Raw genomic sequence first — 19469 nt, forward strand, 5'->3', positions numbered from 1 at the left:
AAACACCATGACAATGCTTCAGGTTACTTCAAAAGTCAGGGATTGTGTTAAGTGCAGGTGAATAATGAAAAGTGATGAGGAAAATAATTAACCTGAGTTCATGAACCAGGTGTTCATCATAATTAAAAGATTTTTTCCCTTTACATTTATTGGGAGTATATTCTGTTATCATACAAGTGTTTCATACCTTGGTCCTGGAACCGCTTTATTAGAAACACTTTGGCTTTTTGTTACAATGCAGATTCCTGGGCTCTCCTCCAGAGTTACTGACCAGAGACCTGAATTTCAAACAAGCTTCCCATGGATCCTGACATGTAAGAATCAATACAGCCATAATCCCATCATTGCAGAATTAGACCCTGTTTGTCTTCCAGTCTTCCTCACTAGGATTTCAGAGTTAGAAGTGCAGAGAGAGTGAGTGCCCTCAAATCACAAAGGTTGCTGAGAGCCTGCCAGGCTGTGCCATCAGGCCTTCTCTCCCCACCATGTCTAGAAGGACAGATGGGCTGAAATGGACTAGGATGTAGTTGGTTTAATTATAAGATTCTATTTTTTTAGGCTAAAAGTGCAAATATGTATTATTTTGTAATGAAAACCACATTTTCTGCCATGAGTATGCACTTCTTTTAGAGTAGGGGCAGGGGGTGGGGAAGTTAATATATTAAAACAAGCAAACAAAACAAGAGACATAATTACTATTTTTTATTTCTTTTTAATGTTTATTTTTGAGAGAGAGAGAGGGGGAGAGAGACAGAGCATGAGTGGGGGAGGGGCAGAGAGTGAGGGAGACACAGAATCCAAAGTAGGCTCATGAACTCATGAACCATGACATCGTGACCTGAGCCAAAGTCAGACGCTTAACCAACTGAGCCGCCCAGACACCCCAAGAGACATAATTATTTACTTTCTGGGCTATACCCCATTCCTGCTTCTCTCAATAAGGACAAAGCCAGCCCAGTCAAGCTCCCCTACCAAGTAGCAGCTCCTCAGAGTACAGGCCAGTGCCATGCACATCCTGGGAACTATCCTGCTCTGTCTACAACCCTAACTCCTAGGTAGGGATAGAAATTCCTGAGAAGAGGGATATGTGGCGGGGAACATGCGCGGGGTGAGTGGCTTCTAGCTGGCTCTCTGCCTGGCCGCATCCTCCAAGCTCTCTCTAGAGTAGGGCAGAATGACAGTTGGATGTGAAAGGAGTCAGAGGAAGGGAGAATCCATACTAGAGAACCGTATTAAACTAAGGATACCTACTCATTTTCCCAAACCAAGAGCGCCCTGCAGGGCAAAAAGGGATGAAGAAGGCAACGTCCTTTTCACACCCAAATTGCTGAAGCCAACACTCAGAAATCTGTTTAGAGGAGAGACTGAAAATGGAGCAGTAATCACTATTTCTGAGACTGGATTCCCTAAATATAATGAGTAGCACTCAACTCCTGATTATCTCTGCCCACCAAGGACAAAGGAATTAGCAGGAAAAAACCAAAAGGCTGACACTTCTCAGGAGTTGAGTGTGCCAACACTACTCTCTTAATTCTCTGGAATGCACATAAGGATTACCATGAGAGCTGAGCACAAATTCTGGCAAGTGTCTGCCCATCTTGATGCAGGTCTATCTGCCTCCTGTTACATCTGCAGCAACCCTTGGACATCTGCCGTGGCTCGCAGCCTCCCACCTTATCCATGCTCACCTAATAACAGGACCTTTATACAAAAGTCCCCCAAGGTCCTTTAACAGTCTCCAGGAAGACTGTCTTCATGTCAGAAGATTAAGCAAAGGAAAGAGAATACTGCCAGAATCTCATTCTCCATTCCAATGAGGCCAGTTTTATACTAAAATATATTTGTACTTGTGTATGTATGTGTGCACATGCGTTCTCAAAGCATACAGAAAAAACACTAACAAGAATTACTCTACAATGCCAATATTGGTTATTCCTAGTGAGTTTAATTTTCCTTATACTTTTCTGTTTTTTATCATGAAAGTGATGATCTTTTAATAATCATTTTGTAAAATGTTACTTTAAAAGGCAGAGATGAACATGGCATGTAATAGACAGATAAGGCCATCTATGTTGTGTGCTGCCTAAAAGGAGATGAAAAAAAGAAACTTCACTTTCTCTTCTCTGTAGCCCTTTGTTGCTAATCATCTGTAAAGTTCTCAGGCCTTTGCCTAACGATTTCTTAGATCCCCTATAGATTACATACTACTGTACCATAAGCACTTTTTACCTGAGATGCCAACAAATGGCCAAATGATTAAACCAAATTTTCACATGTTATTTTCCTTTCTTCTTCTCTCATGACAGAGATATTAGCAGGTGGTGGGAAAGTGGCTGGATGGGAGAATTATTTGTAAAATTATTAATTTTTGAACAATTGAGAAGTTGAATATATGGTTTTTATATCATGGAAATGATGAAATTCAACTATCAGTGGATTTCTTAAAAATCAAGTAACATAAATGAGAATTTCCTGCTCTAAACAGTATAGAGCGCCCTTATTCAAGATGCTTCATCTAGTTTACCCTTCCCCAGTGAATACTGTATGATTTCAAATCCTTCTGGAGCTGAGAAAATATCCCTGACCAACCCTAACTATCAGATGGTAATAGATAAGGCCTATAAAGCTTTTCTGTTTCTTCCTCTCTACATATTGTCACTATGTAATTCAACCACACAACATACACATAAAACTCTAATCTGATGAGGCTCAACTTTTTTGCCAGGACCCATAATGCTTGAGAATGTTACACTGCTCCCACATTTGAAGGCTGTGGTTCTCTAAAGGACGATATTAATAATAATAATAATAATAATAATAATAATAAGGATAATGTCTGTGAAAACATTTACAGTAACTGTAGAACACAGCTATCAACCTGTGGGAAACAAAAAAGCTTTAATTTGGGTGCTCTATGCCCTTAGAAATGCCATCTGCACAGCTGGGAAGGCCTGGAGTAGCTGATGGAGCTGGAGTTAATGAGGTAAGGTATGGGAAAGAACAAAAAAGGTTTCCTCAGCTCAGGGCTCGCAGTGGATCACTCCTTATCTCTCAGCTGAGTATAAGTTTCCAAGGAAGACTCATCTTGAGAATTCTCAGTGGTAGGGAGTCAAGCCAGAAGTTAAGGGAGAGAGTTTAGCCAGATGGCTCAGTCTATTAATGGAGCCCTCTGCCATGTTACTACTTAGTTACTCCATGTCTCTAAACGTGGAAATGGAAGCATGTGTAAGTTGGGAAAACAATGCTCAGCTGGGGGCCTTTGGGACCTCTGGCCTGATTAAGTATACAACAAGAACACCAAAGTCAGATCTGGTTTCTGATACAATGTTTGGATTTTATTCTCATTGCAAGAGGAAGGTCACAGAAGAATTTCATTCCCAGCTTAAAATTCTTCTAAGTCCATTCTTCTTCTTGGGGCACAACAACTATCGTATGCACTTAGCAATCCATCAGTGATTCTCAACCAAATCCTGCATTCTGTTTGCTTATAATCACACTATGGATATTAAGATATGCTGGTAACACAGAAGTTAAAATTATAACAAAACCACCAAACGATATCCCTATTGGCTACACTGTAATTTAAGAAGTTAGAATTTCATATATGTAAATAGCTCTAATTAATAAGATAAACCTTTCCTTTTGGGATTTGGCAGTGATAACAGCTCAAGCAGGAGTGCCATTTGAATCCTTGGAAAACCTAAAATAACATTTTTACAAAAAAAGTAGCTGTGCTCACAGTTAACTAACTTGGCCTAGAAGGTAAGAGAATTGGAAATGTAAAGATGGTATCTTAACAAGTGTCATTCTACTATTTTATAGCTCTTGCCAGTACAGCACTTTAAAAGATGTGTGTTACTGTGAATTTCCAACTGAAAGAGTAAATCCCAAATATGGGCAAAATTAGCAGCCCTGTTCCTTGCCATTGTAATAAATGATTAAGTAGGTGTTACAAAGATGAAAAAGCAGAGCATCTCTTTCTAATCCTGACAGACATCCTCCCCTTCTTCACTGATCCTTTATCTTGCAGTGAAGACCTGCATGAGGAAGTCGATTCCTGGTATGTTCCTGATAAGAATGCGTATTTCCAGGGGTAGCAGCAGGGACTACATCGCTTTAGCAGACATTGTTCGTGAACTTGTGCCAAGTTTCTCTGAACCTTGGAAACTGGGAAAGTGTCTGTGTTCCTGATTAATAATATTCAGCAAACAGACTGAAAGCAGAGGAAGTATAATCACTAGTAGAGAGGGATATTCAGTAACAGAGCTCCTGTGGTTAAGCTGCTATGAGGAGGCACTCACGCCATGAGAGCAAGCATGGCTTTCATGCCCATGTGTCTACCTGAGCCTGAGTTAAGATCCTTGAAGGGATTAAGACCTCCTCTGTTCTCATGGAGAATACAGATTGGGCCTCCTCTCAATTTTCCCATAGCCAGTTTAAATTATTCTTTTACCTTCAGTCTCTTTAAGGCTTGAGTTAAGGCTACTTTGTAATAAAATTATCCCCAATTTCTATCACACATGGGATGATTGTTCTCTCTCCCCCAAAGGCTGTAAAACCCTCAAAGTTAGAAGTCATCTCTCTTGATCCCCACTCACCCATCATATAAACATTTCAAACAGTACATGAGAAAGTGAAATAAATAGTAACTGTCTTCTAACCTTGCTTCCCAAAGATAACCACTATTCAGTTTCTTGTATCTCCCTCCATAAATGTTTGTGGGCAAACACAAACTTTTATGTTACTCAATGTTCGACCCAATGAGCAAAACTTAAAAGAAATACTGTAAACTAAGGTGCCTCCATCTATAAATCACACACATTCCACATCCCAGGACGTCAGCAAGTTCTGCATTTAGGTGCAGGCGGAGTTACTGGGGCACAAGCCTGGTGAGTCCAGCTCTGTCTCTAACATGGTAGGATTTCCCTGGCCAACTCACTCCATCTTTCTGAATCTCAGTTCCCTCTCCTACAGAAGAAGATGTTCTCAAAGGTCAGTTCAGGGCTGAGGCTGAATCAAGTACTGATTAATAAAACAGGTACACCAAGGCCAAAATATGAATTGGTATTGAAGAAAATCAAACATAACAGATTACAAGGAGAATATGGTTGTGAATTAGAATGGAGCAGTTATTTAAAAAATACTTTTAATTGATGTTTGACATGTAACATTATATTAGTTTCAGGTGTAAAACATGATTTCGTATTTATATACATGGCAAAATGATCATCACAATAAGTCTAGTTAACATCCATCACCATCCCAGTTACAAAAAATTTTTTTTCTTGTGATGAGAACTTTTAAGATCTAATCTGTTAGCATCTTTCAAATATGCAATATAGTATTATTAACTATAGTCACTACACTGTATACTATATCCCCAGGACTTACCTATTTTATACCTGGAACTTTGTACCTTTTGATCACCTCCACCCAGTCTGCCCTCTCTGTACCCATGAGCTTGGTTATCTTTGGTTTGCGTTTTGTCTTTTAGAATCCACATATAAATGAAAACATATGGTATTTGTCTATCTCTATCTCACTTAGCATAATCCCCTCTAGGTCCATCCGTGTTATCACAATATAGAGTTGTATTCTTTTTTAATGGTTGAATTGCATATATACCCCACAACTTCTTTATCCATCATCCACAGATGGACCCTTAGTTTGCTTCCATATCTTGGCTATTGTAAATAACGCTGCAATGAACATGGGGATGCATATATCTTTTTGAGTTAATGTTTTCATTGTCTTTGGATCAACACCCCGTAGTGGAATTGCTGGATCATATGGTAGTTCTGTTTTTAAATTTTCGCCCAACAGGTTTCCGTTTTCCACAGTGGCTACACCAATATACAATTCCACCAACAGTGCATAACGGTTCCCTTTTCTCCACCTCCTTGCCAACACTTGGTTCTTTCTTATATTTTTGATGATAGCCATCCTAACAGGTGTAAGATGATAGCTCATTGTAGTTTCAATGTGCATTTCTCTGAAGACTTTTGAAGTTACTTTTTAATTTTAATTTTAATTTATTTTTATTTTTTTAATATGAAATTTATTGAAGAATTTTGATGCTGAGCATCTTTTCATGTTGGCCATCTGTATGACTTCTGTGGAAACATGTCTGTTCAGACTTTTTTCTTAATTAGAGTGGGTTTTTTTGCTACTGAGTTGTATGAATTATTTATATATTTTGGATATTAACCAGATTTATGATTTGCAAATATTTTCTCCCATTTAGTTAGGTTACCTTTTCATTTTGTTGATGGTTTCCTTTACAGTGCAGAAGCATTTCAGTTTAATGTAGATCCCCTTGTTTATTTTTGCTTTTGGTGTCAGATGAAAAAATCATCACTGGGGTGCCTGGGTGGCTCAGTCAGTTGGGCATCTGACTCCTGATTTCAGATCAGGTCATGATCTCATGATTGTGAGACTGAGACCAGTGTCCATGCTGGGTGTTGAACCTGGTTAAGATTCTCTCTATCCCTCTCCCTCTGCCCCTCCTCTGCTCACATTCACTCTCTCTCAAAAAAAAAAAAAAAAAAAAAAAAAAAGACAAACCATCCATCACAAAGACCAATGTCAAGGAACTTACTGCCTATGTTTTCTTCTAGGAGTTTTATGGTTTCAGGCCTTACATTCAAGTGTTTAATCCATTTTGAGTTAAGTTTTGAGATGGTCCAGTTTCATTCTTTTGCTGTGGCTGTCCAGTTCTCCCAACATTCACTCAAGAGACTGTCCCCATATTACATTTCATTCATTGAAGAGACTTTCGCATTGTATATTTTTGGCTTCTCTGTCATAAATTAATTGATCATATATACATGGGTTATTGCTGGACTCTCTCTCCTGTTCCACTGATCTATGTGTCTGTTTTGATTACTATAACTTTGTAATATAGTTTAAAATCAGAAGTATAATACTTCTAGCTTTGTTCTTATTTGTCAAGATTACTTTGGCTATTCAGGGTCTTTTATGGTTCCACATAAATTTAAGAATTCTTTGTCTAGTTCTGTGAAAAATGTCGTTGGAATTTTGACAGGGGTTGTATTGAATGTGTAGGTTGCACTGGGTGGTATGGATATTTTAACAATATCAATTCTTCCCAATCATGAGCACAAAATATCTGCTCACTTATTTCTTTTTCAATTACTTTCATTAATGTCTTATAGCCTTCAGTGTATAGGTCCTTTACCTTGACTAAATTTATTCCTAGGTATTTTATTCTTTTTGATGCAATTGGAAATGGGATTGTTTTCTTAATTTCTCTGATAGTTTGTTATCAGTATATAGATACACAACAGATTTTTGTATAGTGATTTTGTATCCTGCAACTAATTCTTCCAGTTTTTGGTAGACTCTTTAGGATTTTCTCTATGTGATACATCTTCTGCAAATAGTTTTACTTCTTTCCCTTTCTAATTTGGATCCTTCTTATTTCTTTCTCTTGCCTAACTGTTTTGGCTAGGACTTCCAATTCTATGTTGAACACAGTAGGTGGGCGGGGAGGGGACAGTGAGCATCGCTATCTTATTTCTGATCTTATCATTGAGTATAATGTTAGCTGTGTGCTTGTCATATTATGGCCTTTATTATTTTGAGATATGTTCCCTGTATACACACTTTATTGAGAGTTTTTATCATAAATGGATGTTGAATTTTGTCAAATGCTTTTTCTAAATCTATTGAATGATCATATAATTTTTATCCTTCATTTTGTTAATGTGGTGTATTAACAGTGATTTGCAGATGCTGAACCATCCTTGCAACCCTGGAATAAATGCCATCTGGTCATGGTGTATGATCCTTTTAATGTATGTTGAATTTGGTTTGCTAATATTTTGTTGAGGACTTCTGAATCTATGTTCATCAGGATTATTGACCGATAATTTTCTTTTCTAGTGGTATTCTTGTCTAGTTTTAGTATCGGCGGATGCTGGCCTTGTAAAATGAGTTTGGAAGCATTCCCTTGAAGCAATTTTTACAAACAATTTCCTGAGGTATACTTCATAGGAAAATCCACATCTTGTTTTACCACAGAGGTATATCAAGCAATATACACTGATCCTGAAGTTATCTTAGGATACAGCCACAATACTTCAGAGGTAGAGCCAACCCATGTTTACTCATTTCTCAGCAATGCATGTGGCCGTCTCACAAGCCTCAGAGAGCTTATGAGTATTTTTCCATTGTCAAGAGTCATAGATAAGTTCAATGATACATTCAGTAGCTACGGGATCATAAACTTAAGCAAATAGTTAACACCTTAACTCTCATTTGCCATCTCATTGACAATTAGCTGCCTACTAGGAAGGAGGTCTTCCTGTTGATCAGACCACATATGCTGTTCTGTCCTGTTTGTCTTACTGTGACCATGTCCTGATAAAAATCCAGAGGAGGGTCAAAGTGATGAGGGAAGAACCTGGCAGAGAGGGAAAAGGTGCCAGAAGTGGGTAGAACACCATCAGCTTAACTTAAACATCTATTTGGCGATTTGGTTGCAAGCTAAGGGTAGCAAAGCTACTCATAATGGTTGAAAATCTTTGTTCTAGGGCAAAGCTAGGAAAAGGAAAACGCATTCACAGTGTCTTTGTCAGATGCTTGCCATTTTTCTCAGAGGCAGGAGAGGTGGAGGTTAAGAGAACAAACTCTGGGGTTAGACAGATATGGGTTCTGCCACGACTGGACAATTACCTAATCAGTTCTGAGCTTATTGTGCTTATTATTATTATCATCTGGAACTCTGGGTTCTGCGAGCTATCTCCTATGAAACACAAGATCCTCAAAAAACAATTCACAAGTGAAACTGAAAAATCATACCAGGGTAAAGGAGCTGTTCCTACCTGAAAGGAATTCATATAGCGAAGCGATGGAGGTAGCGTGGCGTTGTTCCTGGATAATATCAGCAGCAGCTCTAAGCAGGTTGCAGAGGGCAGGGTTAGAGTGTGGATGCTGATGTCACTTTCCCATGCACTGGAAAGCCTGAAACACATTGATACGTATAATTTCACAATAACATCTGGTCATAATTATTTCAAAAACCTGATGGAAAGAAGACGACTTTCAAACGTGGAAGAAGATGCAATGCACAAAAAAACAGAAATAAAATGGCTATAGTAAATATTCACAAAGTAAATGTCCAAGACATTTTTATAGTGTTTTTGATACAAAACAGATGGGTTAGGCAATTTTTTCGAGTCAACATTTCATACTCAAAGAGTACAAATAAGACATGAAATGCAGTCTTATTTGTAAGGGACCTATTTGGGGTGGGGAATGGATAATAGCTAACATATCGAATGCTTCCTATATTCTGTGCCCTCTTCTCCATGTAACATCTTGTTCAACCCTCTGATACCTACGAAATAGAACTGTTGCTATCCTCCTTCTACAGATGTGCAAATTGTTTCTGAGCTGGATATGCCCTATCAAGTTTCTAGTTAGCTGATTTTCAAACCTTTAAAAAGTGATGTAATACTTTTATCAAAAAATCTTGTAAAAGCTCCATTTACAATATAAATAAATGCAAAGCTGCTCTGTTGGAGGGGGTAAGGTTGGCAGGAGGCTCCCTTCATCTTTCAAAGTAGCCTATGAAACATCTCTGCTACATCCTGTTGAACCTACTAGAAAATTCTTTCATTCAAGAAATGAGGAAAGTGAAGGCTAGAAAAGTAAAGAGACTTCTCTGGGATGAGATACATGTTTAGAAGATGATATGGCTATGTCTAGAATCCTGATTTCCTGGCTTCCCATATAGTACTTAAAATGGAAAATCAGATAATCATTATGGGAAAACAATGTAATAAGAATAGGATGTGTCTTATGCTGTCAAATCTTTTATTTACTTGAGTATTTCCTGTCTGTGCCCCTATCAACATGTCTCTTAACACTGTCCTAATTTTTTAAAAAGAAATATATATGTGTGTGTGTGTGTGTGTGTGTGTGTGTGTGTGTGTGTGTATGTATGTATGTATATACATACATTTCTGATGTGGGTTGGGAAATTAACTCTCTGAAGCATTTGCCTACTAGTCAGACTGGAATAGGACACTGCCCACTTTCCCTCAAAATAGTCCCTTTTCAGCAAGGCCACATGTGATTGTCTTCTCTGTGTTTTAAAAACACTTCTCCATTATTTTATATTGATTGGTTATGTTATTCTTTCTCCTTTCATTAATTATACAACATTTTCAACATTTCTCTGGCGTGGAAACAAAAATCTTGCTGTCTTTGGTAAAAGCCAAATGTAGGACCAGTGCAGTGGCTCTAAACTCATTCTCTCTACCACCTTTCTTATGCCCTCCACAAACCATTTCTGTTCCCTGAACTGCATACACTAACCACACCATGCTCATGCAGTTTTCTGGGCCTGGAAGGCTGCAGGCTACCTGGTGAACTTCTGTTCATCCTGCAAAACCCACTTAAGTATCATTTCCTTAGAGACATCCTCTTGCTTCCTCTACAAGAACTACATGCCTAATACCATTATTTGTATCCTACTACCATACCACCACCCTACTTGTATTCTCATTTGGGCTGTGTCTGCATCTCTGATTCATTCTAGATCAGTCATAAGCAAGAATAACCTGTGGATTCCTCTAACTTTTGTTACCCAGTATGGAAGATTAGATTAGTTGTTTTTCCTCAGACACTCCCAGGTATTAACCTTTTATTGGCTGTAATAAAATACACCTCACTTACATTTTTATGTTCAATAATTTAATTTATTTTCCAAGTGTTATTCTTATAAAAGGAAACCAACTAATGTCATGATGTTGATGTGATTTCTGGTGCAGAGAAAGGAATGCTTAACTTCTGCTCAAAGGTGTCAACATGCTGCTATGTGGCTATGGGGTAGTTGATGAAAAATGGCACTCAAATAGAAATTAAAATACACTAGCACTGCCTTGTCACTGACCAGTGAGTGATCTGGGACACGTACTCCTGGACAAGTCCAGTTTCCTCATGAGATCCTGGAGTTCACACACAACCTATCCTATGTATCAAACCACCAAAATTTACACAAAAGGACATTCATCACATTAATGATATCCACAGTTACACAAAAAAAGATACAGTTATAAACGTTAATTATTCATGTCTCTATGTAATTACAAATATTTGCATGGCATGTGAATCCAACATTGGCATTTTTAATCTAATCCTTTAAGTATTCTGTGATTTAACAATTTTTCTCCTTATTAAAGCTCATGAAGGTACAAAGTATTATCTGGATCACATGATAAGTGATGGAAAAGATCAAGCATGATCCTCTCCAACTAAATTGCATTCTCTTTTATACCTAGAAGTACTAGGTATTTCTGAACAAATTCTATCAAAAAAACAAATTGAAAAGCCCAAGGGTAAATGATGGAGCAAATTTTAGCTTTCTTAGAATACCTCATTTCTTTTTTTTTTTTTTTTTCAACGTTTATTTATTTTTGGGACAGAGAGAGACAGAGCATGAACGGGGGAGGGGCAGAGAGAGAGGGAGACACAGAATCGGAAACAGGCTCCAGGCTCTGAGCCATCAGCCCTGAGCCCGACGCAGGGCTCGAACTCACGGACCGCGAGATCGTGACCTGGCTGAAGTCGGACGCTTAACCGACTGCGCCACCCAGGCGCCCCAGAATACCTCATTTCTTAATAATTAGAACCACCTTATTTTTGAAAATTAGATAACACAGCTGGACCTAGGATGGCTCAAATTCCTAAAATTTATCCTTTTGTTTATCCTAAACATTTATCCATTTATGCTTCCTTTTCCCACAGCATATATTCATTAGCCCCAGGATTCACCTTTTTATTGTTAAGATTTATAAATGTTCTCTATAATCTTAACTACATATTAATCACACAAAACAACCATATATGTGGACAAAGACAGAAAGTAATACATGAAAAAATGATTACAGTTGTTTTGGAAAGTTAGAACTATGGGTAACTTTCCCCCAAAACTTCAGCTAATGTTTTTATATTGTTTTTGGTTTGGTTTGTTTTTGATTTAGGAAGAAAGAAATAAAGAGAGCAGGAAGGAAAGATGGAGAAATGGTCTCGGCATACTTAAAATTCAGTTTATCTTAAAACAATCACTAAACTCGTTATGAAAATTAAAGGCATGTATTAATTAGGCCAAAAGTGATACTTGATACTATCTACCAAAGGCTCAAATATCAGTAGAAAGTTCTGTTAACGATATAAACATTTTAAGAAACAGAAGATTATAATAATCCAGAATTTGGATTATTTCCTGCAAAAACACCTGGACTATTAGACCTAAATCAGTAAACTTCCACTATAAAACCAACAAAAAAGATAATTCAAAGAGAACAACAAACTTAACATTACCTAAAACCTATTTTGATGATTTTTAAAGTGGTGAGAGAGGAGAAGCTTTCCTAAGACACCAGAGCTGTCAACTAGGCGACCCGAGTCGAAGAGACCAAAATGCAGGCAGAGGACACACCATCCTTATTTCTCAATCTTTGCCTTGACAAAAGTCCCTAGAGAAGCAACGATGGCCTATCTATTTTTAAAGAGGCAATGAAAAGGGGGGGAAAAGTCACTCTCCATCACTTCTAACAAAAATAGTGAAATTGAGAATGAATCAAACACCATTGATACCAAGAAAAGAACTTGGGAGAACAGAAAGGTGATACAGTTTACTAAAAATCAGAGTTTGTTTTAATGTAATACATGAAAATGACAAATAGACAGGATTAAACAACTCTACCAAAATTTAAGACATTTCAAATGAGTCCAACATACTGCATAGAGAAGAAAAAAACAAGAGCGTATAAGAGAGCTCAAGAAGAAAATATTTAACTTAAATTTCATTTTTCTCATACTTTAGTAGTTGATTTGGACTCTTCAGTCCTAGAAGGACCTATCAGGAAAGCAAAGAGCCTATTAATGATGTTAAAATATAACACTGTTTATATCTGTGTATTTTTAAAATTCAATTCCAAAGCTACAACAATGACAAGCTCATCAATTCAAACTCTCGAAATACCAAAACAAGCAAAGGACCACAACTTAGTGCTAGAATCATTATAAACATACAGCTACTTAATACATGATTTGGACAGGGAATCAAAATTATATAAATTCTTATACTGTCAAGAACACAAAATTCAGAAACAACTAAATGTACTGTTTATGTATGATAGCAAACCATATTAATTCCAGTATATTTAAATATTTTAAAAGAACTAATTCATAAAAATAGAACCTGAAAAGTTCTACTGCTTATACATTTCAAAGTAAGGTTCAGTAAGTCATGAGTAGCACTTCTTTGAAATTACAGTATCTTCTTTGAAAACTACAGGAAAAAATCGAGTTTTTAAAGTCACAAGTGTTCAAACTGTTTTTCAATTCTCTTTAAACTAAAGGGCTCCTGGAGCACCTGAGTGGCTCAGTTAAGTATCCAACTCTTGGTTTCCACTCAGGTCATGATCTCATGGTTCCTGAGATCAAGCCCTGTGCATCAGGGTCTGTACGGATAGTGCCTTCTCGGGATTCTTTCTGTCCTTCTCTGTCCTTCCCCTGGGGGCTCTCTCTCTCTCTCAAAATAAACAAATAAAAACTTTAAAAAAATAAAATTAAAAATATTTCTCAGACCACCCAATTCCCTAAGCCCAATCATGTCCTTCTTTCATATTAATGGAATCATACATTATGTGACCTTTTTTTCTGACTTATTTTACTTAGCATGTTTTCAAGATACATGGATCTCAGAGAAAGAACTCTTGATTTTAGATTTTTTAAATGTTTATTTATTTTTGAGAGAGAGAGAAAGAGCACGAGCAGGGGAGGGGCGGGGAGAGGGAGACACTGAATCTGAAGCCACCTCCAGGCTCTGAGCTGTCACCACAGAGCCCAAAGTGGGGCTCGAACATGCATAGCGAGATCATGACCTGAGCCGAAATCGGATGCTTAACCGACTGAGCCGCCCAGGTGCTCCTAGACCTCTTGCTTTTAAAGTCTGATTTCTAATTTACCACTTTTTATAAAATATTAAAAGCAGTTCCATCTTAAACTATGTATCATAATATTTACGTTAGCATATTAATAAACATAACCATTTACGAAAAGTTTTCAAAGAGTTTTTGAAGAGGTCTCCTGGCTCACATTTTTACCCCATTCCATTACCAGAGAATGTCAATTGAAAGTGAGGCTGAGAAATGCACTTCCAATCCTTTAATTACTTTACTGAGTAACTGGAAGTCAACATATGAGGGTTGGGATGTAATAAATTAGGTCCACTCTAATAACATTCTCATAAGTAAACCTCACACTGGCAACCACTAGGTTTCCTGTCCCATCAGGGGGCCAACTCAGCCAACACTTACATTAATCAACACTGCCCAGTCTGTCCCACAGTTTAAGTCCTTTGCCAATGTGGATGGAAAAGTGTTTGTGACACATAAAGTACAAAGCAAAAATGTAAGACTTCTTTCATTATTTCCTAGGCCTAATAAAACATAGAGGTTTTCTTCATTTTTCAATTCAAAAGGATTGGCAGTGACTGTGTTGACATGTATGGTGAAACCATGTTTGGTCTCAACAGAAGTGAGAGAGATGATCTACTGGAGCTCTATCAGCCCGTGGCTTCAGAAAGGGATGTATCCTGGTGGTCTGCACCATATCCAACCCTACTCTCCCCTGCTTTTATGGACACTGTCATCTTCAGTGTCCCTGGCTTCTGTCTACACCTCTTCCTAAGTCCACTCTCAGATGGTCTTCTCCTGGAAATCCATACACTGCACAGAAGGGCAATTGGCAATGGTGTAACAGTTCAGATGAATTAGGCCTGGCCAATCTTGGTATCTTAGCAATTACGATAAGCTAAACTGCATAACCCAAAGTCACAATTAGCTCTGTCTGATCCATTAAAAGACAAATTCCGATGACTAAAATTGTGTCCATGAGGAGAGATGAGAACTCAATGCCAAGATCACTAACCTGCTACTCATGTTCTCCATGCAAGCGTCCTAGATTTGAGAAAATGTCCTCATGTTTAAGACTTCAGACCTTTTGTGAAATCACACGTCAACATAACTCTGGTAGAGTGAGAGCATAACTGGCCACACCCATTTGAGGGAAGGTAAGAAAATCAATTTCCAAGTAATCTTGCATAGAGAAAATTCATTTCTATCAACTTAAATTCAATTTCCCTGTAACAATCTGATTCTTCCATACCTTAATAATATAAAAAAAAAAAACTCTACCAGGTCAGGCCAGAAAGTCTCCTAAATTTAATGTCTATTATTTACCCATAGCCCTAAAAAGATAGGATTTCAGAAACTGGTAAGTATGCTCCAAAGTTTTATTCAAAAGTTTTGTGAGTTAAGATGTATTCCCTAGAAGTGTCTTAAGTTAAAGAGGGAAATATTTGACTAATTTTTCCAAGGCAGAATCAAATATTATTAAATGGAAGCTTTTGGAACCTAAGAGGAATTTCATTGAAACCTCCAAAGGCCATGATTTTTTTTTAAGTATTAAATACATAATATTCTCTTTCCTTGCCATCACACACTTGAAATGAGCTCTCTCTGGTAGCTGGCTTCGCTATGGCTTTTCAATGTTTGAAACCAAGGTATAAAAAAACTTCATACTTCAAATGTGTCTAATCCTCCCTATACAGTGTGTGTGTGTATAAATGGAGTAGGAAGGAGAAGGAGGGGAAGTGTTAAATATGGGATACTCAAGAAATTAGTATTCTACAAAAATTTTGAAGTTGTTCTCAGAAACTGGTTAAAGGTAGTTACGCACCCAAATTTACCAGTGCTAGAAGAGCTAGAAAAGCTAACCTGTCCCATTTTTTTCAACAGCAATACATCATAGTGTGAATATAAAAAATATTTTCATCTTCTGAACCAATTCATAATAATGAGAAATTATTTATGAATGCTAAAGTGAGGAAAGCTTGTATTTTTTAGCCTAGAAAATAGGAAAAAGCAAAGCAGTGTTTCTTAACTAAAAAAAAAAGCTTATTTAATTTTTAATTTTATTTATTTTAAATGTTTATTTATTTTGAGAGAGAGAGAACAAGCAGGGGAGGAGCAGAGACAGAGAGGGGAACACAGAATCGGAAGCAGGCTCCAGGCTCCGAGCTGTCAGCACAGAGCCTGATGCAGGGCTTGAACCCAAGAATCGTGAGATCATGACCTAAGCTGAAGTTGGATGCTTAACTGACTGAGCCACCCAGGTGCCCTGATAAGATTTTTTTAGAAAAATAAAATAAACCCTGATGTTTATAGCAGCATTATCAACAATAGCCAAATTATGGAAAGAGCCCAAATGTCCAGTGATTGAGGAAAGGATAAAGAAGATGTGAGATATATATACAATGGAATATTACTCAGCCATAAAAAAGAATGAATTCTTGCCATTTGCAACAATGTGGATGGAGCTAGAGACTATTATGCTAAGTAAAATAAATCCATTAGAGAAAGACAAATACCATATGATTTCACCATATGAAGAATTTAAGAAACAAATGAACCTAAGACACAGATGCAAACCATAAAACAGACTTGTAACTAAGAGTACACACGGAGGGTTGCTGGAGGGAAAGTGGGTGGGGGGTAGGCTAAATGGGTGATGGGGATTAAGCAGGGCACTTGCTGTGATGAGCACTGTGTACTGTATGTAAGCGACTAATCACTAAACTCTACACCTGAAACTATCATTACACTGTATGTTAACTGGAATTTAAATAAAAATTTGAAACTAAAAACAAAAAAGCAAAATAAAAACACATACAGCTAAAATTAATTTATGTAAAATTAAATTTCCTATCTGTATCTTTATGTAGATGTACATGAGATGTATGCAAGGAAGAATGCCAAAATGTTAACAGCAGTTTTCTGTGAAGACTGAGAGTATAAGGGTTCTGCTTGCTCTCTTTCACTATATATTCCTATATTGTTTTAAATGTTTACAGTGAATATGACTATATTTGTGATTATATAAAAAGCAAAGCTATTTTCATTTTGAAAATAGAGAACATGAAATCTATTTTGGAATGTTTAAAATATTTATATCAAATAAAATTCGTCTTTCAAGCAAGAAATAATCAAATCACCTCAACAAGTATTTTAAGTCTTTCATTTACCTGAAACTAACCTAATGGGGAGTCTTTTCCATGAAAAAAGGTGCTTGAGACGGTACATTTGGAATTCAAGATTTTTATCGTATCACTCACAGTTCTTCCAGATATTAAAAATGCATTGCCTACAAGTTGACAAATTTGGTGGTTACTATGAACAGGATTCTTAGACCACAAAAAATAGGAAATAAACAATATAAGCGACTGACTACTTGAAGTGAGTTGAACAGGCATATTATCTGTTATTAAGAGACTAAATAAAGAGATGTTAATAGCACTAGGGAGCTTTCTTTGTTGTTGTTGTTGTTGTTTTGTTGTTTTTAATGCTAGGAAAAAAGTTAGCATCCAAAGACTATGAGGCATAATTATTTCAGATAATTTCCATGAACCTGAAACAAGGTAAAAGACCACATTATTTGCCTTACCACTTTGCCAAAACAAACCAGGGAATGTGACATCTTTGGAGAGTCCTGTCCAACCTAGCATTCAACCTAGCATCTATTCATATTTTTGTTATGTCCAATAAAATCATAATAATAGCCAATCTGCCTGGTGCTATGATCCCATTAGGTCTTGCAACCTCAGCAGAGCCAGCTTAAGTCTACTAATCAGACCAAACAGCTGTTTTAACAGTTGGGTTTCTCCAAAATTAAGATATTCTATTCCTGACTGTGCCTAGCAACTCAACTGTTGAAACAGCTGCTCCAGCTGAAGAGGTAAAACCAAGTGTACATACAGTCTTCTTCCATTTGCAATGGCTATGAGATTCTTTCAGAATAGAAATTCCTAAACTTAAGTTCATGTTGACATTTCCTATCTGTTTAAAGTTTTATACTTGTATTGCCTCTATCTCTGACCTTCAGCCAATATTTCTGCCATCATCATCTCTCTTGGTGTTTGCCCTTTGTCTCCTTCATACTCTAAACCATAATTACCAGCTGGTGGTTCTGTACTTCCCTCCTTAGAAATCTCATCTGTGTGCTTTACACTCTTACTCTTCTCTCTATTGTCTCAGAAGTATTTTTACTTCCTATGAAACAGAGATGGTAACTAAGGAGTCCTTAGACTCCACTAAGTGATATATTATTTCCAATGACTTAATTAACTGTTGAAGTAAGGACCGTTAAAAAAATTTTTTAAGTGCTCTCTGGCTAAATTTTTGGTCACTTTATAAATGTCTTCAAAATTCTGCACTTGTCACCACAATCTCATTCAGATATGTCTGTTCAATTGTTTAATACTCTCTAGCAGAGAAACCTTTTCACCAATAATTTATATTATCAATAATGCAATAATGAGTATATACTTTGTCCATCTCTCTACTCAACCTTTCTATCCAGGCACTCATCCATTTTTCCACCACCTTCTTATCTTAAAATTTCTGCCAGCTGGCCTGGACATACCCAGACTAAATGGACTCTGATAAACAAAGTCTGCAAAAGATCTTAACCCTGATTTTGTAACATGTGCTCGCTGTCCCCCCATAATGTCCTCACTCCTTTAAATTATACTGCATTACAGATAACTTAAAATCCTGGCTCCCAGGGTCTAAGAACAGATTTACTGCAGGACCCGGACTCATCAAACTAGAACAAACCTACAAAGACGCTGAACACATTTGAAGATTACAAATTTTTTCCTGCAGCAGCTCCAGCTCTTCCGCTAGGTTACATACAGAGTGATTCTGGCACATTAATCTTAGAAACAACCTCTCCTCCATGCCCCACTTCTCAGCGGGGGAGGGTGGAAGTCAAAGATACACTACAGCAAGTGCAGATACCGTAAATGAAAAGGTGCTCACAGACCTTGTGCCAGGCAACACTGTCCTGGGGCAACTCGACTCCAAGGGAGACACTGGAGTGCTCTGAGAAACAGGGCTTCCGGGATGGAAGTCATTTTGATATGTCATGTCAAACCCTAAATTACCAGCACGGTAAAGCTAATTTTTTTTAATTAAAGGAGACTTTGAAATACTGGCTCTGCTCTCACTATCCCATTACCATAAAGCCAGTGCCACACTAGCCCCAAAGTTTCCTAACTTTGTTTTTGAGTCAGTCCGCACAACACTATCCATTCTTCCAGCTTACAGTATTGTTAAGATCAGTTTTGCTTTACAGGGCTAAACATAGAAAAGTTTTCATTTTTAATAAGAGCTTAGATAAATAACCTTAAATCCCAAAGGACCTCGTTAAAGCAGCCTCATAAAAGTTTTACACTTGCATATGAGTTTGAAAAAAGAAAATGTCTACCTAGCAGTTTGAGCTCCTGCTGACTTCTCTAGCCTTGGGGAAGTTATTGTTGAAATTCATATGTCTTGCTATTTCTGATGATTTAAAGCAGTCTATTATGATAA

At 37.3% G+C, this 19469-nt stretch overlaps 1 protein-coding gene across 8 annotated transcripts in view; it reads right to left on the reverse strand.

Moving 5' to 3' along the window:
- Positions 1-19469, reverse strand: part of UBE3D (ubiquitin protein ligase E3D) — a 240776-nt gene that overhangs the window by 143214 nt on the left and 78093 nt on the right. For all 8 annotated transcript variants that reach the window (XM_047858816.1, XM_047858818.1, XM_047858819.1 and 5 more), the window contains one exon: positions 8847-8985. In XM_047858816.1, the coding sequence (XP_047714772.1) occupies positions 8847-8985 (139 nt within the window). The remainder of the gene's footprint in view (positions 1-8846; positions 8986-19469) is intronic.

This window comes from Prionailurus viverrinus, chromosome B2, assembly GCF_022837055.1.
Source record: "Prionailurus viverrinus isolate Anna chromosome B2, UM_Priviv_1.0, whole genome shotgun sequence".
Classification (NCBI taxonomy): Eukaryota; Metazoa; Chordata; class Mammalia; order Carnivora; family Felidae; genus Prionailurus; species Prionailurus viverrinus.